Below are 23278 nucleotides of genomic sequence, written 5' to 3' on the forward strand. Positions count from 1 at the left end.
GGAATTTTAAGCCTTGTAACTTCAAAAGTTTAACTGCTACATACTTATAAAGAAGCAGCATATGAAATTTAGTTATCTACATTATTTATGCTATTAGATTTATGATTTTGATTAATAAATTTTTATGGTAAATTTTTGTTTCAGTCCCTCTGATTGAAAATGGCAAACTTTGGAGCAGAAATAATTTTGAATTTATTATTTTAATTCATAAAAGCAAATATAAAAGAAATCTAAAGTTGCAAATTTTTTTTTAAGTTTTAGCAGTTAAACTTTTGAAATTATTGAAACAAACTGCATAAGTTAGGATACCCTTATATATTCATTATTTTTGCTAAGCCATTTCAAGGTGACAGCATAGTTTACCCATAAAAACAGCTGCATACACTTTTCAAAAATAATGATATTTTCCTACAGAATCACAATACCAGTATTGCTTGTAACATAATTAACAATAACTTCCTAACATCATCTAGTATCCAGTGCATATTCAAACTTCACTGGTTGATTGGGAAACCATGATCCAGTCAAGGATAACAAATTATATTTGTTAGTTAGATTTCTTATACCCTTTTAAGCAAACACCCCCTTTATTCCCCACCTCCTGTTTTTATGACATTTGCTTTGTGAAGAAATCATGTTGGATGATTACAAATTGTTCTAAATTCTTGATTTGTGTGATTGTTTCCTTGTGATATTATTTAACTTGTTCCTCTATCACTGTATTTCCTGAGAAATGGATATTAAGGCTTAAAGCTTTGTTAGATTCAGGTGAATTTCTTTTTTTTTGCAAGAATGCTTTTTAAGTAATGCTGAATACTTTATTATAATCAGATTTTTAATGGTTATAGAGTCCATCATTGTATGGTGATGTTATTGTATTTAAACAATCACTTATTATTGAACATAAATATGTTTGAAAGAATATTTATAGTTTTAAAATAATCTATTTTTCAATTCATTCCTGGGTATGAATGTATTTGGAGTTAATTTGTCTCTGCTTTCCAGCAAGATTGCTAAGCAGTTGGAGTAACCAGAAAATACAAGGGTCTTTTATAACCTAAATATAGCTCCCAAATAGGCATAGTCATCTGTTGAATTCCATTTTAAAAGCTATTAGAAACAGTATAACTTTCAGTGATGATATATTATTTAAATATACAATATGTAATAGATGAAAGAACTTTTTACTGAATGTCTTTGTACAGTAAATTGGCATTTGGATTTATTCAGACTGCTGATCCCTAGAGGAACATAAATTCTTAATAATTTGTGGTATTTCTAATGAAACGATTGTTTTTTTGATTAGTGAATTAGTATTTTAACAACTGAAAGTCATTGGTTCATGTAATTAAATGTGTTGTTTTATATTAGATTGATGTCAAAATCCATTGACTTCTTTGGACTCCTAAACTATCTTTATCTTTTTCTGCTTATCCAGGGTTTTTTCCTTTCTTCATTTCTCTTTTCCAAGTTGAAGATCAATAGCAGTTTATGTATCATTTATTACATTGCTCTAAACTTAAGATTTATCTGCATAGTGGATAAGTTATTCAAAATTAAATCTGAGAAGAAACATTTATTTTAGTCATCAACCAAATTATATACAGATTCTTTTAAAATTAAAAACAATGGTTTAGAAAGTATAGAAATAGTACTACTACTTTAGGTTTAATGGTGTACTATGGCTTGTGAAGCTTTTTCCTATGCATACATACCTCATTTCAACCCCACAACAAACCAGTGAGATAGGGATACATAATATCAGTATTCCAATTGTAGAGATGATGAAGCTCAGAAAACTACATTACTTAACCAAAGGCAAATCAAGGGTAAGCAGTAGAGGCCAAGTAAAAGTGCAGATGTTCTTTTGATTGAACGTATAAAAGTGTATTTTATACTATACCGTCTTACTTCGAGAAGCTTTTCAGTGCTAACTGCTAAACTACTGTATTCAGTTATCAAACTCATCTCTTCTTTCAGACTGCACATTTGAAAGTTAAAAGAAATTGTTTTTGATATTTTTTAAAAAACTTCTGAATGAATCATTTTTAAGAAAGGAGTTTTCCTATTATGTTCAAACATTTTAAGGCAAGTTTGACCGATACTGTGGGATTGTTACTAAATTTCTTTCATCTTAAACATCACATGTTTAATTTAAACTGTGGGAGACACATTAATTTTACCAGGGCAACAGATGAGCCTTGAGCACCAGCAATCTTCACTTGAAGTGAGAAATTGAGTTCCAAGAGTAAATAAAAACAAGATTGAAGGTTTAAATCCTCTGCTAGGCTTTTTGAACTTATATACTCATTAAATGTTTATTGGAGTGGTGGGATTACAAAGGATTTGGGGAGCTTCATCAACTGGTATATAGTTAATCACTAAGTAAAACACTACATTTGATAAAGTGTTTCTCACGATACACATTCAATCCATCTTAATGAAAACTGCTTCAAACTGATTTCATTTGAGAGCACTTGGTGAGGGTACTCACGTTCTTTCTGCCTTTTTCATGAGAAATTTACAATATTGTTCAAAGCAGAGCTCCAACTTCAGTGAAACAGGTATTCTAAGTTCTTGTGTTTAAGTATTTTGTGGAAAGTTTTGACTTCTGATAATGGATTAATCGGTTTTATGATCTCTTCTTTGCCCTTAACTGTTAGGGATGTTGATTGAATTGAAGGCCATAAATATTTATTGTATGCCTATTTAAGGACCTAGGATATAGAGGTTTCCTGTCCTTGACGTGTCCACAGTCTAGTAGGGAAGATGTATGCTAAGTCACTTCAGTCATGTCCGACTCTTTGCAGCTCTATGGACTATAGCCTTCCAGGCTCCTCTGTACTTGGGATTCTCCAGGCAAGAATACTGGAGTGGGTCGCCATGCCCTCTTCCAGGGGACCTTCTTGACCCAGGGATTGAACCTGCATCTCTTATATATCTCCAGCATTGGAGGCAGGTTATTTACCACTAGCACCACCTGGGAAGCCCTAGTAAGGAAGATAAAACAATATATAAATAGATCTATAAAATGCTATAAATGTAAAATGCTATAGGAGCAAAGAGGAGAGGTACTTCATCGACCTTAGAAGTTCAGGGAGATTTCTAGAGGAGGTACTTCTGACCTAAATCTTGTAAGATAAATAAAACAGGCAAATAGAATTCTAAACAAAAAGAAGGTCATAAGGAAATACCAGAAGATTGTAATTGAGGGTGGAAGTTGCTCAGTCGTGTCCGTCTGCTTGTGACCCCATGAACTGTAGCCCGACAGGGTCCTTTGTTTGTGGAATTCTCCAGGCAAGAATACTGGAGTTGGGTTGTCGTTCCTTTCTCCAGGGGATCTTCCTGACCCAGGGATTGAACTTGGGTCTTCTGCATTGCAGGTGGATTCTTTACCATCTAAGTTACCAGGGAAGGTACAACCAAAAAAATAAGACAGAGAGCGAAACAATGCAAGACAGAGAGTTGGATTGCCTGGTATGATGAGGCTAAGAACATCAACAGGAGCATAGAGGGGTCTGTGATGCTCTAGCATTACCTGGTGTTTAAAAAATATTTGTTGAATGAAGCTTACATTTTATCTATAGATAAGGAAGAGCCAGTGGTTTGCCTCCTTAATTATAGTGCAGAAGTTACCACCAGCCACACCCATGATTCCTTGGGACTTTTTCCCCTAAAGAAGTTTCTTTCTCAGTTCTGCTGTCCCTGAGATCTCTTCACAACACAAAGCCCCCCAGAGAATGATTAGACATTTGTAAGTGACTAAAAATCAACAGCAGTAAAAATCCCAGTGCCAGGGCTTATGTCCCAGGTGAAAGATTGTTCCTTTCCCAGCCGCCCTTTGGGAGACTGGGCTTTGATAGCAGTAATCTTGTTATACTTCCTTAGATCTTCACTTCAGACCCAGTGCTGTTTCCAAATATTACACATAAATTAAGGAAACCAGTGCTTTAATTCTTGATTTCCCACTTAGTAACTCTGTGTTCCCAAACAAGTAATGAGCCTGTTTCTAATCTAGAAAAAAGAAGGCTTGATGATAATATGTATTTACTTTATATGGTTGTTTTGAGGATTAAGTGGGATCTCCTCATAAATGCTTCCCTGATAGCTCAGTTGGTAAAGAATCTGCCTGCAATGTAGGAGACCCTGGTTCGATTCCTGGGTTGGGAAGATCCACTGGGGAAGGGAAAGGCTACCCACCCTAGTATTCTGACCTGGAGAATTCCATGGACTGTATAGTCCATGGGTCGCAGAAAATAGATACACAACAAGCAATAAAGTTTACTGTATAGCATAGGAAACTATAGTCAATATCTTATAATGACCTGCAATGGAAAATAATCTGAAAAATACCAAAACTGATTTTTTTATGCAGTACATGAGTAAAAAAATAATAAAAAACTGTTCTTAACTTTAAGAACAGTTCCATAAAGGAATCTTGAGAACCCATTTGAGCATTTATAGCTCTAAAATGAATGCTTTGCTCTAACAGTACTTTGTTCATTATCAGGTTTTATTTCACTCATTTTAAAAAATTGGCCCATTTTAAAGTAGTGCTGGACAAGGAAGTGACAACCCACTCCAGAATTCTTGTTTGGAGAATCCCATGGACAGAGGAGCCTGACAGGCTACAGTCCATGGGGTCGCAGAGTCGCACACGACTGAGCAGCTAAGCAACAAGGTAGTGCTGTTTCTACTTCCTCAAGTTAAGAACCTAAAAACCATCCCTGGTCAATGTTTTTTAAAAAGAAATAAGCACTAATCAAATCTGAAGCCAGAACTGCAATTGATAAGTTTCTAGCACTCTCTCATCCAGAAAAATCAGCCAAACAGACCAATTTGTGCTTTGGAAAATATGCAGTTTGTTCATCATGTCTTTGTTTTCCTTTCAATTTAAATTCCTTAAAGGCAGACAGTGTCTTTAGAGTAATTTTTTATGACAGCTAGGATAGCATCTGGCACATGTATGAGATAAGAACTATGATGCTAGTATAATTTTTGAAGTATGTTTCCATATAAATGAAATGTTTGTTAAAAGAAAAGAATACAGATACATTTAAAGTAGCAAATTAAGTTACCTCATAATCCTAAACCTGAAAATAAGCACTTTTAAATGTGGTTTAAAAAAGAAAAGTCTCCAAACATATACATCAGTAAAAATGTTGCTGGGTTTTATAGAAGTGCAGCCATACGAAATATGCTGTTCTGTAATTAGATATTTCCACTAAACAGTATATAGTTAGCTTATCTAGAATTTGCCTTTAATTCTCTGAGTTATCAGATCTACCTAATTAAAGTTGTAAAAATCTTTAATGTTTATAATAAAATTATTTTTTAAATTAGTTAAAATTAATTAGTTTTAAGATACGCTGCTGTGTGAAGCATTCTTCTCGATTTATTGCTGTTCACCATTTTTTGAGAGCCATATAACCATATTCAAAAAGCTGTGTAGGTAAAATTTATTAAAATATGAAAAGCAAGGCTGATTTTTATTAGTGGGCTTTAGTCATATTTGTATCATTTCTCTTAAGGAGCCCTCCTTGTCCCTAGGAAGTATCTGTTACTCATACTACCTATTTGTAAAGGATAAAAAGCTAAATTGCATCTCTTAAGTATTCCATTCATAAATTTAAGAAGTTTGTTCCATATCTAATCTTAAACATTTTCATTTAAATATAAAGAGTACGGTAGAAAGAGAAATAATGGGAATTCTTATATTTAATTCTGAGCCCCCATTTACTTGCCATGTGCTATTAAAATTAGGTTACTCAATCTCTCTGAGCATCAACTTAAAAATTTGTATTATAGTGCATACCTCACAAGGTTAACAAGAAATTAATAAGCAAAACATCTTCAAAATGTTTGTGAAACATCTTTAAGATTGTTTGCTTTTAGTAGATGGACATTGAATAAATCAGGCAGATTTGGATTTGAACCTGGAACCTGAAACTGACTATATAAGCCAAAATTTTCTCTGAAATGGAGATTAAAGTACCTTGGCAATTAACCCACCTTGGAATAATGAATCCTTACCTTCACAGTAACCAAGCTATTCAGATGCACATACTAGGGGAGATGAATTGGCCTACATAATTGGTACACGTAAAGGAGCAGTAAGAAATCAGACTGAAATAGAGAAGTAGACTGGGGTTTCAACATGGAAATCCGTGAATACCAGCTAAAGACTATTGTTATTGTGAGGTAGTAGTTAGCTTTTAAAAGTGCTGAAGAAGAGGGTGACACTGTCAAAGAAATAAGTATTGTGGTGGCAGTTTGTATCAATAGAATGGATGGAAAGGGAAAAATTGGTGGCAGAGACTGAGCAACTGTGTATGTTTGTATATGTGTAATTGTGGAGTATCAGGCAATGATTAGAAAATCATAGTACAATAATAGCGCAGTGTAGTTTACAAACTTTTTGACTCCTGCGTTTCACAGCCTCTTAGCTTTTGTATACCTTTTTATACATGTGTATCTTCTAGTATCCTGTTTCTCCCACACCCTTCTTGGAGTGCCTAACAAAACAGAGAATAATACTGCTTTTGTCATAGACCTACACTAATGTGTTCTGACCTTTCTTTCCTCTGAAGCATTTCAGTAGAATCTGTTGGTTTTATATTTGCCTTGTCATTTACAGTCTTTTATAAATAACTATATTAAGAAACTCAAAGTATTTCTGATGTTAAGCAGGGCCTGCCCAGTATCTTTATTAGAAGTATTGGGAACTTAATTTCTCTAGCATATACGCTTATGAAGAACAAGAAGCCCCATCAAGAACTCTAAAGATCAATTAAAAGAGGACAGTGACCCAGCAGGGGCAAGCAATATAAGTAAATATTTCACAGAAAAGAAAAGTAAAAACAGTTTGCTGTAACAGCCAGTCAATTGAGCTTCCAGTTTATTTTTTTAACAGTTATTTATTTATTTCTGACTGTTAGTTCTTAGTTTCAGCACACTGTTCAGCTCTTAGTTTCAGCACACTGGCTATCTAGTTATGGTTCGTGGGTTTAGTCACCCTACGGCTTGTGGGATCTTAATTCCCTAACCAGGAGTCAAACCTGTGTCCCCAGCATTGGAAGGCAGATTCATAACCGCTGGACCACCAGGGAAGTCCCAGGCTTCCAATTTCCTTATTCATAAGAACTTTAGACACATGTTTATCTTTCTCAAAGATATTTTATGACCTGAGTAATACAGTTTGAACAATGCAAACTGATAAAGCTCTGTACCCAGTGAACACTTGTTACCTTATTTTACAAAGAGAGTTTAATTTTGCTTTAGGCTTTTTGGTTTGTTTGTTTGTTTAACTTATGACTTTCACACGAGCAATCTCCCAGTGTGAGACTCAAAGACATCTCAGACATATACTGTGTCTTCAAGAGTGCCATTCCAACATCTGCTTTAGGAAGTAAGAGGGAAAAGATACCATCCTAGCATCTCTTCATCTTCACTAGGTGGCTGTTTTCTTCCGGAACTTCTCTAGTTGGTTGCTATCAGTTGGTCCCTGAACTCAGTTTTAGGAGCAAAAAAAAAAAAGACAGAGTGTCACAATTCGCTCCAAAATCAGTCTGCACTCTGATTCTTTACTCTTCAAAATTACTAGCTTGGAGTCCTTTGAATATATCAGGCCATTGACATCACAGGGCCTTTTCCACTCTTCATTTCCTTTTTTCCACTATCCTTTTCCACTTCCTTTTTTCCACTATCACCTAAAGTTAAAATTTCAGCTCAAATATCACCTTCATAAAGAAGCAGCCTGTCTGTTGTTCATGCCTAGACCCAAGGACCCCCTCTATATAGTAGTCATGTCACCACTCCCATCTAAGAGTGTTGGACTTCCAAAGCTATGTGTCACCCAAGGCACAGAAAAGAGAAATAGGTTTCTCAACGTCACAGAGCTGGGAGGTGGCACAGCAGGAATTTGTTTCCAGACAATGTAGCTTCATGTTGCTGTGCCAAAGTTCTTACTATGTGCTTGAGTCTTGGTTGAATGCTGGCTGGATCTATGAATATCCATATATAGGAACAAGATTGTGGAAGTGGGCAGTGAACTGGATGAACTAATTAGAACTGGCCGTGAACTAATTAGAGCCTATATTTAAAATAATAAATAAGATAGCTACAAAGGTCATTTTGAGGTACTGGAGAAATTTGAATATGGACTCTGTATTAGATAATTGTACAATATTAAGTTGTAAATATTGTAAACAATATTAAATGTCTTAGATGTGAGTAAAGAAATAATGATTATGTAAGGGAATATCCTTATTTCTTAGGAGACAGACACTAAAGTAGAGTGGAGGTGTCATGATACGTGCAGCTTTAAATGTTTCAGGGACAGAAACATGAAAAGAATGAGCAAATATGGCGAAATGTTAATAATTGATCAATCTAGGTAAAATATAAAAGAGTGTTTACTGTTGTATCATTTTATCAGTGGCTTGTATCAGTAAACCACCCCCAAACTTAAAAGAGTGATGATTCTGACTATTATGGTGATGATATAAAAGGAGAAGGGAAACTGAAAATAGAGAAATAAAATTGGGTCCCAATTTACACAAAGATAAGTATTTTTATTTTAATTCTTATACCTGAAAAAGCTATGAAATACCATTTCTAGAAATTATTTGTCATATCAACTTTAAAATCGTTGAACACACAAATTATGGGTATTCTGGTACCTAAAAAGAAACTAGACAACTTTCTTTTCAGTCCATCAGCAAATATTTTCTGAGTGTCTGCTCTGTGCCTGGCTTATTTTGAGACATAGCCAGCTCATTTCTTCCAGCCCTAATGTTCTGTAGTTCGGTGATGCTGAGTGTCTAAATACAATAGCTACTGTAGCTCCGGGCCAGGTCACATTGGTTGCTGTCACCCTGGCATTTTCTAAGGGTCAACTTAGTACCTTAGCACCTGGATTTGAATATGAAGATTAGTGAAGCCCTGAAATTGCGGACACAATTAAGCATTCCAAACACTAGTAGGAGGAATGAAGAAACTGTATTTTTATGGCTATAATTTATCTTGAAATGGCCTTTAAATTCTTTATTTTGCATGGATATTTTCAGAATCTTGAACCTAACGGCTGCATTTTATTCGGCACCTATTATGGGCCACACATTGTAAATAGGTATTTTACCTACTATATCCACAATCTTTACATCTTGCCCACATAATCACACAGCTGTTAAGTGGCAAAACTGGATTTAGCACAGTTTTTTCTGTTACTTTAATGTTTGGAGGCTTTCCTTTAACTGTGTTACCAAAACCTAGATCACAAAGAGGGAGTCTGAGGAGAATATAGCTAGGCTGCTTGCCTTTTTCCTCAACCAGACTTACACTTTCTCTGCCAAATTAGAAAGGACAAATAAAATGTACATTCTTTAAATGCCCTGATCTTATTGCTTCTCATATAACACTGCAATTAAAACTTTGCTTTCCGCATTTGCCATCCCCTCCAGACCCCCAACTTTTAGAGAGCAAGGGAACTTTGTTTTATTCATCTTTATATTCTCGATGCCTAACACATAGGCACTCTGTAAATGTTGTTGAACTGAATTATTAATGGGCCAAAGGGAAAAATGGTTATAGTAATGGAAAACAAAACATTTTCCTATGCTTTTTCTATGTACTAAATGCCCTTTCTTCACAAAAGCAGTTTTCTGATATGCTCAACCCAGTTCTCACTGTTTTGGCCGGTGTTTAGTTGAGTCAATAAAGTAATCAGAAATCTGAGTCTAGGGGGGTTTCATTTAGGTGCCTATAGTTTAATCAGAGATTTAGGTAACCAAAATTTAGTAGCATTTTCATATTATTAAGTCTTAACATTTTACCTATTTTTACTGTCATAATAGCAGAAGAAAAAAAATTTGTTGAAAGTTGAAAGCGTTATTATGTTTGGGAGAAAAGATTATTTTAAGATTTTTCAGTTTTTCTTTTGAAAGCTACTATGGGAATACCCCCAACCTGAAGATCCTTCTCTGATACTCTTTGTATCATCTCCTTTCTCACAGTTTAGAGCTTAAAGTAAGAATTTTTTTTTAAAGTGTGTTTTCCTGGCATCTCATGTTTAACAGTGTCAGGGGTTTGTGTCCGTGTAACGAAAACTGTTTCTCCAGAGCCTTTTTTCTCTCAGCTTCCAGTGAAAAGAGGGGCGAGGCGAGCCAGTCGCTCACCACAAAGCAGCGCCACCACAAAGGGAAGATTAAGGGTTTAGAGAGAGGTCAATGTGGGTTTTTCTCTAACTAAACACTTTCCTAAAGTTTCCTTGTGGAAAAATAATGAAGTCATCTCAGAGTTTTTAAAGAATTTTTATTTCTTTTTCACCGTCTGCATTCGCTTGTCTTCTCAGCATGGATGTTTAATCTTCCTAGGCTTTGTGAATTGGTCCAAATGAATAAGTGGTGAGCTGTCTCTCTAGGAGCTAGAGGCTTATTCTAAGGGCCTAATCACTGAGTAAACACATCTTTGCCCTCCCTCTCACAACCGCGATATAATAGTCGAGATTCTAGCACAGTAACCTGGATATTGCAGGGACCAATGCTTTGAAATGCAGAATGGTTGATCCTCCAAAACAGACAGTGCCTGATCTTCGCCTGCCTCTTTCTTCTTTTTTTAAATTAAATATTGCCAAAGAGATGCTTTTTATTGCTTGATATTGTGCATTAGTGCCCTGGATTTCCAAGTTTAGTTTCAGTCAACATGGTCGGCTGCACTTATAGGGAACTCTCCATGTTGGGTTTCTTAGTAGCCTCTTCAGTATGTGTGTGTTTGTTTTGGAAGAGCATTCAAATTAAATCAGTGATATAGCAATGTAAATTGCTAATCTCTTTCCCAAAGTCTAAATGTTCCATTGCAGTGTTCTTGAGAGAAATAAGCATTTTAAAGATATAGCCATTGCTATTGTTTGGTTAAAAATATGCTGATTCAAAAATGGACGGCTCTCTTGTTCCCAGTGTCTCTTTAAATGTAGTTGCTGAGATACAGTCAAGCAGAATTAGAGGTTGACATCTCTCTGTCTGTTGGGCTAGAGAGCTTCTAGGAAGAGGACTTGTTAGTGCTGCAGGGTTCACATTCCCACCCCTAAAGCAGGAGACTTCTAGATGCGTTTACTAAGAGTGATTTGGCTACCATTTGGTGTCTTTTTGCCAGAGGGCTGTCGTTGATACATACCAGCATTCCTGTTTCTTTCCTCAAATATGCTGAGACCTGTGCTAACTTAGGGGTGCAAAGAAGACCAAAAGAGATCCTGTCCTTACCCTTGAGAGACTTTGTTTAGAGGGGAAACTGGTTAACAATTATAACAGAAGAGATAGAGGCCCAAAAAGGAAGCACATAACACTGCCTTGGAGAATCAGGGAAGGCTTCATAGAGGCATTTACTTTGAGCCTTAAAGATTGAGTAGGAATCTTCCAGATAAATCTCTCTCCCACAATGTATCTGATTACAGACTTCCTAGATACCAGCTACTATTATATGCAGGTGTCAACATAGATGAAAAAACCCTAAACCTTTCTTGTTCGATGTTTCATCACTACTGCTTCCTGCTGAGCCTGAGACAAAGAATATTTTAACAAATACTTGTTGAATGAATAAATTGACACCTGGAAGCAGCTACTGTTGGAGCTACTTGTACTCAGGAGTTCTGCCCTTATTCACATTACATGCTGTCTCTGAGGCTCCAAAAGTACTGATGTGTGAGCATCTGGTGCCTTAATACTCTACAAGCTCTCTAAGCCTGGAGTGTAGTGTAGTTGGGTTCTTTGCTACTTCTGCAGTATCAAAGAAAGAACACTAGGCTTGGAGTCAGTTAGTCTGGATTCCAATCCCAGATAAAATACTTACTTATTAGTTGTGAAATTTAGGATAAGTCAGGTTTCTAAAGCTCAGTTTCCTCATAGGTTAATAAGTTAAGAATACTATTTTACAGGTTTATTCTAGGGATTAAAGTAGATAATGGGTGTGTAACTAACACTCATTTTGGAAGCATCTACTTCTGGCTACCCTCATCTAGTACAAAATTTTCCTTTGAAGAAAATAATGATTATTATTATTATTAGGATTGTCTATCAGCATAATTCCAAGCATCAGATGTTCATCAGCATGAACCCTTCTTCTGTGAATGGGTTAAATAAATAAAAACCCTGAGTTATAATAAAAACCCTTCTTTTGTTCATCTTACTACACAGCAGTTTTTTTTTTTCATCATCACATTCTTTTTCAATATGAGGGGAAGGACTCTAAGCTTCCTTGAAATTGTCCTTCACCAGACTTTCACAGATTAGTTTGTGTATTTATCATAATATTTTACCTTTCCATTTCCTGGTAACTGGCTGTTCTTAAACTCAGCTCTTCTATAGGGTAGCACCAGAAAATTAGTTAAGGACAATTTAGGTTCTTTAACAACCATTGTTGTGGTTAAAGCTGACATTTGCAAATTATATTGCTCAATATCAGTTTTTAGTTTCAGTTATTTTATTGATTATCTAGCTATGACAGAGGGTACATTTAAAAGAGCAAATGTCATTTCCTGAAAGCAAGTTTTATCAGGCAAAAAGGAAAGAATAATTTTCTATATGAGAAACTACATTGGATATTTTCTGAAATATAAACTAGAAAGAACTCATGTGAAGTAAACATTTTTCTATCATCCTTTCAAATAGCAAGTAGATATCAATCACATGTTCTGAAGTAAGGACTTTGACATGGGAAAACATTAAGGACTTTGAAATTACCTGTGGAGCTAAAACAAAAGTTATTTCAGACTTTTTTCTTTCAAGTAGAAGAGACTCTTCAGTGTTCAGGTTAAAAACATAAAAAATATGTAAGAGGAGATTTTCACATTCAATCTTAATCGGTATTTTTTTCTCTGTATTGTTGAATAGCTCAGAATTAATTTTTCCTTTACTTATAAAGTATGTACTAAATATGAAGAATTATAATTACATTTCCTTTAAAGAAAATGCAATCCTATTTTGATTCATGCTTGAGATAGGCTTGCAAATGTTAACAGGAATCTGTGACAGCAGTCTGTAAGACAGAGTATAATCATCCGAAGCAAAATGTATTCATATTAGTAGATGCTTTAGGAGCTCCAGGTGTCAGATACTCTTAGGGAATAACATTTAATTTTTATCTTTGTTGTTTGTATTGACTGATTGTGCCTTTCAAAATTCAAGAAAGGTTACATTAGTGGATATTTTAATTCATCAATCTTTTCTCCTCTTTTCAGAGAAAGCTTCTTGCTATCTACCTCCACCATGATGAAAGTGTATTAACCAACGTGTTCTGCTCACAAATGCTTTGTGCTGAATCTATTGTCTCTTATCTGAGTCAAAATTTTATAACCTGGGCTTGGGATCTGACAAAGGATGCCAACAGAGCAAGGTAATACTGTTGTTCATAAGTTATAAGTTGGGCTTTTATTTTTTTTTAAGTCATCATTGTATTTGATTTATCATCATAAACATTTTCATCCTCAGCTTTTCTATTATTACATTTAATTAGATAAAAACTGTTGTAGTTAATATATGCAGTTATTTACAATTGTGAAAAAATACTTTAACTAATAAAAGATTTCTTAAATTCAGGAATAACCCAAAAACCAAAACCAAAATACATTGTTCTTGTCTTTTTTCAATAATAAAACATGTTTCTTTGTACTGTATTTTCTAATGTTCTAATATGTTGTTGAATGTTAAAAATCTGTTTCGAGTAATATTCAGGAAATACAAGGAAAAATCTAATGTATAATCCTACTAGTAAGTTTACTTTCTTAATAATTCCAGTGATGAAGGCAGGACATTCTGGACCAGTCCAGTGGAGTTGGTAATAGCTTAACTCTAGCATATGCTAATTGATGTAATCGCTTTATTGCACACATTCTTTTGCACACAGCCAGCAATACATCCATATTCTCAGTAGGAAAAAAAAATTCCCTTTCCTAGCTGTCAGGATAAATTTACTTTGTTTGTTAATCATAATATCTGTAAGTAATGAATAATTCTTCATATTTTGCCTATTTGAGTTTACCATCTGAAATATATTTCATCGTGTTTAATTACACATGTGGCCACAACATCCTGTGATGCAACTTTGGGTGGTGTTAACACAATCATAATCACAGCCTCCTGGTTTATGAACATGGAAATTAAATTAATACATTTCAAGGCAATCCTATTGTAGTTACATGATTTAAATGACTGTAGAACAATTGGAAATCATCTGATTTGTCTTTTTATTATTTTATGGCTCACTGAATTTTTGCTCACCATTCAGACTTTGTTTTATGTAATATGAATCTGAAAAGAAAGATGATTCTTCCCTTAAAAGTGAAGCAAAAGAATGTTGAAGCAATTTCTTCATCTAATACTTCATTTCTTTAAGTAAATGGTTAGGAATTTTCATAGGATGACTTCGTTCTGCCTTGGAAATATTCCCTGTTATACATAAATAAAGAACCTTTAGCACCTGTATTTGTTTAAATTAAATCAGGTTATTATTCACACTCAGTTAAAGGTGATGAAAAGCAGTGCCAAAAACAGATAAAAATGCAGCATCGAAGGTCTTTCATGAGGCAAAATACATAGACTGGAGACTTGGCTAAATCTTTTGCCATTCACTGGCAGTAAGGAATCTCCTCCTTTCCTTTTATCCACAACTTGATGGAGAAGGAAACACTATTTCTAAACCATCTGTAGTGGCTAAGTTCAGCAGGCTACCTGCTGTTATTTTGTTCTATCCTCCATTTAATTCCTTAGTTCCTTTTATTTTACAATGACAAAAAATTGCAGTGTAGTTTCTTTTGAAAAGCAGTGTTTGAGGGTTTTTTTTATGACTGGCAATCAACAGCCATGTAATTGCTTTGTTATGTTTTACTAAAGAAGTCTGTTAAGTAAGCACAACTTTGATACACTAGTAATAAGAGTTTGCAGGTTACAGAGACACCTGTGGTGACCAAAGCGACAGAAGCTGCTTATTAGAAAGAGCCAGTACAGCTGTGTCCTATTAACTCCTTATGACACTTTTTTGAAACACAAAATAAAGGCCTTGTTTAAGGCTTTAGAGCTCTTTCTCAAGGAGTTGCAAGACCAACTATGAGGTATGATAGGATATTTCAATTTACATTTATGTGGCATCTCATTATTAAGTTACTGTTATGAAAATAAAAAGAAATGATATTAAACAGTAAATAGAAACATCTAGGAATTTAATAAACATAGGAACAAGAAAAAAGGCAATGTGGAGAAAACATAATTTCTGGGATTTAAAATATTTGGCATCCTTACTCAAAGTCAAATTCTATCCATATTACAAATTAAATACTATTTTAAGGTATTACATTTATCTCTATAAAGTAATAAGTAAAATTATGTTGCTACTGTTTGTGTACGGCTGCTCATTTTTACAGTTAAGGCCTATGGTAAAATTCACATTCTACAAACACAAGATGAAAATTTGCTGAAATGGAATGTTCTTCCATTCCATACTTCCATACTTTTACTCCAAAAGAGTAAAAGTAGATTTCCTTTTGATATACAAAATTATAAGAGAATTACTTAGGCTGATGTTTTACCCCAAAAGAGTTTGGCTTTAGCCACAATTTTCTTACCATTTACCATAGATTTATCTAAATAAAAGTTTTAGTTTCCGTCTCTGTGATGGTTTGAGTTTCCATATCTGTGATGTCTATAAGCTGTTTAGTCTGGATGCTTCCTTAGTGGTTTTATGAGACTGTCCTCTGATATGATGGCTGGGGACATTGATGCCCAAGACAGGAAAGGACTTGCCAAACTATTTTATTTTTGCTTAAGAAATACAGGGATTAAACCTACAGAAACATTAGTCCTCCATAATTTACTGTGAATCTCTTCTGTTTTAAGTGAAGGATATTGAACTAAGTGAATGGTTAAGTTACAAGAATATGAATGTGAATTGATATTATAAGTTAGATATCCTGGTTTTGCTAACAATCCAGAATGCCTGATTTCATTAACAAACTAGAATAAATAAGAAACAGATTTCTATAGAATGTCACAGGTATACACCACTGAAGATATAGATGGTTTGGATTTCCCCCTTCCAAAATGATTCTATTAACTTTCTAAGCTGAATACTTAAGTTAACCAATCTATATCTGTATAATGAATTAGAATAACTTCTAGATTGATCGTGGAACAGTCCAAATATTAACTAAAACATCAGACTTTAACAGTAGTGATTACTTGCCTCTTTTCTCCCTCACTAAATCATGATCTTCTGGAAGGACTTATTTTATTTGTCTCATTAAACAAAGCACTTTACAAAATTCTGGGGAAGAAACTCAATAAGAATTTGACAAATTGAATGTATTCATTTAATTCCACTTAAGAATGTTGCTTATAATTTCAGTATTGTATATCTAAATGGAAGTTTCTTTCTTAGAAAATTCTATATAGTGTTACTGGCTGCCAGGTATAGTTGCATTTCAGAGCCATTTTTTCTTAAAGCAGTAGGCAGAAAGCCCTTGTTAGTCTTGAAAGGTGCTAGAGGATATAATTTCCCAAATACCCAGTAAAACAATGATCCTGATAAAAACAGTAGGATATAACTGTAAAGAAAAAGCTAAAACCAAATAGATAATAGTAAACAAAGAGATCTTGTAATTCAATGGAAGTGGCTAAAATATCTTAAGAAAGGTATATATTGCTCCGTGTTTATTCATTTATTAAACATTTATTGCTTCCCTGGTGGCTCAGATGTTTTAAAGGATCTGCCAGCAGTGCAGGAGACCCAGGTTCAATCCTGAGTCAGAAAGATTCCCTGGAGAAGGAAATGGCTATACGCTACAGTCCAGGGGGTCACAAAGAGTCTAACAAGACTGAGTGATAACACTTTCACTTTTCAAACATTTACTGAATGTTTAATATGAACCAGGCTCAGTGCTATGCACTGGGGATGAAAAGTTGGAAAAGATACAGTGCTAATGCTTAAAACACTCGTAGTCTAGTAGGTAAGACTGACATAAGAGCTAATATGTAATATGAAATATATACAGGGTGCCTTGGGAGTATAGATGAAATTCATACTGAGTCACTCTACCTGAGTGAGCAAGGGAAGGACTTGAAAGAGATGGCACACAGAAGGTGATAATAGGTTTTCACTCTTTCTCTTCAGAGATTTTTTAATATTAGCAGCATTCTTACTTTACTGAGTTGCTATTCTTACAAAAGGATATTGGTACTTTAAACTTCATAATTAGCTATCTGAATTATGGAGGAGAGAAAAAATAGGAGTTGGCCAGCTAATGTAATCCAGTGTGGTCTGAACCAAATTGAACATTAAGGCCAACCAATCAGGATAGACAGATCTCAAGAAGTTGTTTTGTCAAGAATTCATGCTGCTATTGGCATCTGCTTATAGGCAGACAGTGGAGCAGAGATCAGGAACCCTTTGGACTTGTAACATGTATAAAACCATGGTAGATTTAACTAATAAACATAAACAACAAAAATATTTTTAGCATAATATAGTGAGTGGATGGTCTATGAGAGAATAATTTCTTGAAATTCAGAACACATATCACTTCTAGGAAGCCTTGCGTCTACTCCCATTCTTCCCTTGCCTCAGTCTCGGTAAAAATGCACATTCTGTATACTGCCATAGTATCACTGTACTAACTTGTACTGATGGCATTCATTATATGGAATGTTTATTATCTATCTCCCTGTTAGGTTGTCAGCTTCCCAAGGGAGCTATGTCTGTAATGTCAATGCATTAAAGTACCTTTTAAAATATGTGTTTTATTGATAGATTAAACCAATAATCTCTAATAGGATTTTTGAAACATAATGAATAAGAGAGATGAGCTTGGATAGTGGAAATATCATCGCAGATGCTACCATATCCCTCTAATTGTATGATTTTCCCCAACAGCCGTTAACAGGAATAATAAAGCAAAAGCCTTCAAAAGTCTTCTCCTTGGAGAATGAACTAAAAATAGCTGGAAGGAATACCTCATCATCTGCTAACATTAGTACCCCAGGCTGTTGTGGCCTCAGCTCGAGTGCCCCTGGCACCTGCTGGCCATCTGGAAAGAGGATTGAATTCTAACCAAGATGAGTTTATCCATTGGTTCCAAAGTTTCTCCCCCAGACTCACCAAGTCTCTGTGATACCTCTAAAGCAATTGGTCTCTCAAATTGGGCCATTTGGGATGGTACTCTGAACCTTCTGCTTTGGTGGTGGCATTGATTAAATATGCCCATTGGATATGTAAGAATGGTGGACTTGCCTCATGGTACAGTATGTCAAGAGGCTAGACAAAGGTCCATCTGGGCACCATCATAATTAAATATACATAGAACTATATAAAAAGCTCTATTAGAGCTATTTGGGACTGGGTAGTGGGAATATTGACACGTGAGTGCCCTTGGTGTTGAACTACAGGTTCTTGACCAAAGTTGTTTCATCAGGGAAAGCCATGTAATACGTGTGGCACAATAAACCACCCATATTAACCAGTAATAAGTAAGTTAATGGATATCACTTGTTCTGAATAGGCCCATGTGGCTAATGTCTTCGTACATCCAGTATAGATATTGCTTTAGATTATCTCATTCTGGAAAATTTAAACATTGAATTTGACCAGGATAGTGCAAACTGGGTCATCAGCAATGTATGAGTGCTGAAGAACAAGCTGCTTATATGTAAGTTCCTGAGATGAAAATGTTTGTCACATCAGTGTACATGCCACGAAGTGTTAAATTAGGCATTGCACACTATTTCTAAGTGGCGTTCAGAATAGCTGCAGATAGAACCCTAGGAATTACTGACAGAGCCTGGGTTACACAGGTTACGTGTAACATATGTAGCATTACACAGTTAGTACCAGTGTTCACAGACAATCCTATTGCCTATCAATGTTAGCTTTTGAACTTAATGCCCTTGGGTGCAGTATAATAGGTCACTGTAGACTTACACTGCTGTGCTGACAGGTACTTGTTAGCCTTGATATTCAAGTAATAGTTTTCCACATTACTTAATCTTTGGCAAGAGTTAATTGGCTTAAATCTCTTATTATCAGTAGGTTGTCTGCCTGCTCTTTCCATCTCAGTAATTAGCCATATCACAGTGGCTTACCCTTAATTCCAAACTACTTGCTGGTTCATGCCTGGCTGAAGCTAGCTGACCATGTTACTCTAACCCTATGCTTCCATTTAATCCAGCAAATATAGCCCAGGTGTGGTGTCTCCTTGGGGGACACAAGGAGTGTTAATTTCCAGCTGCTTCCCTACGAAAAGATATAGATTCTGCAAAGTAGCTGATAAAAACAGATGGACATGTTATGGTCAGAGTATTAAGACTTCCAGAGTGCCTTCATGCCAGATTTCCATATAATTTTCCCCAAACTCCTTTATTTCCTTTATGACACATTTTCCTTCCAAATCCTTATAAAGGAAATGTATTGCCATCCTAAACATCCCAGGTCAAGGCTTAATTAATGCTTTAAAATAAAGGTTCCAAAACACCAGGAGAGTTTGTCATTTTCTCCCTGGTTTGTTTTGTGAAGAGGGAGGAGAGAAGGTGAGGAGGAACCCCTCCTGTTCCATGATTACATCCTACCCACTCATTTTCTCCTTTTCTCCTCTGCTTTTGATTTTTAGTGGCGGTCTTAACAGAATGTCAAGATCAATTTGCAGCATGGTTTAACTCAAGGTTTGCATTCTGCCAGCAGCAATTGTCCCTGCAAACAATGCTGTGTGTTCTTGTAACTTCAGAAGCTTTTAGAAGGATCATGGCAGGGGCAGCATCTAATGACTTTATTAGTGTAGGGTTTCAAAATGGGCTCAGTAATTGTTCATATCTCTTCGTCAGCAAGTCATAATTACTGCTCAGCATTGTCCAAGGGTGCACTTGTAAATAGTTTCCTAATAGTACTGAAAGGAAGGAAAAGAGGGAGAGAATAAAAGGTGATGGTCTCTTTCAATAGAAAAGAAGCCAGTCTGTATATAGATGATGACTAAACTGTTTGCAATACATTTTTTACTCTTTTTAAAATAGACAATTATCCTTTTAAAAGTGTTCTTTGATATAACTTTAAATTCCCACTTTACAAGCTTTTTAAACTCTGATTTGGATACTTCCCACACTACTACCTAGTACTGCAGTCATAACTGTCTGGAGGTGCATGCATTGTATCTGAATCAAGCATTTGTGTAAAAACAATTTTACTTCCTTGACATTCATCTATTAACAATTAACACTATTCAAGAAATATGTGTTTAACTCAGATACAGTTGTCTGTTTTCACAGTCTGCATGAAGACTGTTACAAAAGAACAGTGCAGGGTGATACTGTTGACATGGCAGTCCAAAAGCTCACTTAAGTTTTTATCAAATCCCATTTTCCTCATGCACTAGACTTTTCTTATTACTCTGTTGGCATTTTCCTTGGTCTTTCTCCTGAACTCTGTGCTTTGAGTATTGTAGGGATCTTGATTTTGAGAGTCATAGAATTAAAAGAATTGTTGCATTCTCAAGATATATAAAGTTTGAGCTTCATACCAAGCCTTCACCCCTTTGTGCTGTACTGCCAAATCCATACCTCTTGTGTGACTCCCATGTATAGTTTTGTGCAAATATTCACTTCCAATGGCTAGTTATCTTTGTATTTTAGGAAATTCAGACTACCAGAGATACTCGATTCAATTTATATATATAGATTACTAAACATGAGTTATCTAATGAAACAAATTCAAAAACGATGACATTCCCCAAATAAAATATTTTTAAAGTAATTTACCCCCTCATATCATTTGCTTTTCTTCTTTCCTGAAATTGATAAGATCTCAAGAGATTTTTCTTAATTGCTTCATCAGTATTGATAATTTCTATATTAGTGGTTGTTTCTGAAGAATTTTTGCTAATCATGTCATCTATGCCATTTGTAGCATATTTTTCTCTTTCATAAATGCTGATAGTAAAATGCTGAGAGAAACTATAAAAGAAACATATTAGGTCAGTCATGTAAAACCACCTATGGAAACTGATTCCTTTGATACTTTTCCAATATTTGCCTTTCAGTCTACATAGATGGTCAAAAGCGGTTTTGGTGCCCAATAATCTTAGTAATTGAATCTGCCAAACATGCCACCAAAAATTGAAAGAGGAAATAACTATTTGTCTGGAGTTGAGGGATCAGGTGAACTCCTGTTTCATAGATTTTTAGGTAGTTTTTTAGGGAATAGGTTTGGTATCCTTTACTTCAGCATACGTTTGTATCTTTGTACTTGGTTGGTTGCATTATCATAATAGAGAAAAGTATCAATTTTATATACTTACAAATACAGAGTTAACTATAGGGGTTTTTAAACAGCCATCTGTTAATTTATCTGTTGTTGACTGATTCAGCCTGTAGCCACAACAATTTTTAAAATCCTCCTAATAAGTTGTCACCTTTCATGTATCTTTCCTTTCCTCAGTATGTGATCAGCACCAAGAAAGTCCTCTTTAACATACTTCTTGACAGATCTCAACTAAGGAAAGAACGAGGCAAGTTTATATGAACAGTAAAGAGACTATGACTTTGATGTCTCAATCTGAGAAATTATGTTTCCCAGTCCCAGTATCAAATAAGGTATTGGAGGTTTTGAACTGTTCTCAGATAAGTTACTTAATTAACAACCACAGCAACAAAAATTTATTATTTGGATATTATGAAAGCTATATAACTCTTATTTATTAGTTCTTAAAGCAAAACCTATTCACATTTAAATATGTTAGCTGTTATTCTTAAAAGACTGATTTTCAATACATCTGTTTCCTCACTGTTTATGCAGACAGTCATACGTAAATCATAAAATGTAGGTAAATTAAGAATAAGACTCAGTTAGTCTGGGATTATGAAGAATATGGGTTATTAGGCAGGTGGTATAATATTTGTAGCTTTTTTTTTCTTCTGTGAAAATGTGGGGGACCTGACCCTATTTGAACTTTTTACCTCTAAAATTCTATGACCTTCTGATGATGTGAACACACAGTTTTCAATAGAAAAATGAGAGGTAAGCAAGATTTCACTTTAAAAATGAATGTTAATAAAGTTTGTAAGTAGATTGTAGCGTATTGCCCTTACCAACTTGTGATCCAATCAGAGTGACCTTAGTGGGGTCTAGCCGGAGAAGGCAATGGCAACCCACTCCAGTACTCTTGCCTAGAGAATCCCATGCACGGAGGAGCCTGGTAGGCTGCGGTCCATGGGGTCGATAAGAGTCGGACACAACTGAGCGACTTCACTTTCACTTTTCACTTTCATGCATTGGAGAAGGAAATGGCAACCCACTCCAGTGTTCTTGCCTGGAGAATCCCAGGGACAGAGGAGCCTGTTGGGCTGACGTCTGTGGGGTTGCACATGACTGATGTGACTTAGCAGCAGCAGCAGCAGCTAAGGAAACCACGGCCATTTTCCACCTCTTTTACCAATAAAGGCATCTTCCTTATTCTTAGAACTGTCATTCAAATACTGACAGAGAGTCAGTAGCTAAGATCAAGATTATCAATACTGCTTTAAAACACACGCACACACACAGCAATTGCAATCATTAATTAAGCCCCAACTGTGTGTCAGATGCTGTATGTGTTGTTCAGTCACTGTGGTCATGTCTGACTCTTTGCGACCCCATGGACCATCTCCCGAAGCTTGCTCAAATTCATGTCCATCGAGTTGGTGATGCCATCCAACCATCTCATCCTGTGTTGTCACCTTCTCCTCCTGCCTTCAATCTTTCCCCCATCAGGGTTTTTTCTAATGAGTCAGCTCTTCGCATCAGGTGGCCAAAGGATTGGCACTTCGGCTTCAGCATCAGTCCTTCCAATGAATACTTAAGATTGATTTCCTTTAGGATTGACTGGTTTGATCTCTTTGCAGTCCAAGGGACTCTCAAGAGTCTTCTCTAACACCACTATATATAAGCTCATTTAATCCTCACTCTATATATACATTACCCCACTTAACCATAGTTCTGTAAGGTCAATGGTAAAGTCCAATTTCACACGTTAGGAAGCTATTTTGACTCAGATTCAGTAACTTACTCAAGGTCACATAAATGGTTGTACCAGATATAAATCCTCTAGATCTACCTGCACTTTTCTGCTACATACTTCTTGTCCCTTGACCTTTTCAGGCTGGATTATTATCAACAAACTGTACAAAAACTGTGCATAGACCTTGTGGGAGGTATAAGAGAAGTGTAAGACAGGGATCTTTTGCTTAGGGAACAAATAAACACCAAATTCACCAAATCT

The 23278-nt window shown here is 35.5% G+C and overlaps 1 protein-coding gene across 3 annotated transcripts in view; it reads left to right on the forward strand.

The window, feature by feature from the left end:
- The window catches only part of FAF1 (Fas associated factor 1), a 497713-nt gene that overhangs the window by 350046 nt on the left and 124389 nt on the right, over positions 1-23278 (forward strand). For all 3 annotated transcript variants that reach the window (XM_070780362.1, XM_070780369.1, XM_070780377.1), the window contains exon 13: positions 13232-13386. In XM_070780362.1, the coding sequence (XP_070636463.1) occupies positions 13232-13386 (155 nt within the window). The remainder of the gene's footprint in view (positions 1-13231; positions 13387-23278) is intronic.

This window comes from Bos indicus, chromosome 3 (assembly GCF_029378745.1).
Source record: "Bos indicus isolate NIAB-ARS_2022 breed Sahiwal x Tharparkar chromosome 3, NIAB-ARS_B.indTharparkar_mat_pri_1.0, whole genome shotgun sequence".
Classification (NCBI taxonomy): Eukaryota; Metazoa; Chordata; class Mammalia; order Artiodactyla; family Bovidae; genus Bos; species Bos indicus.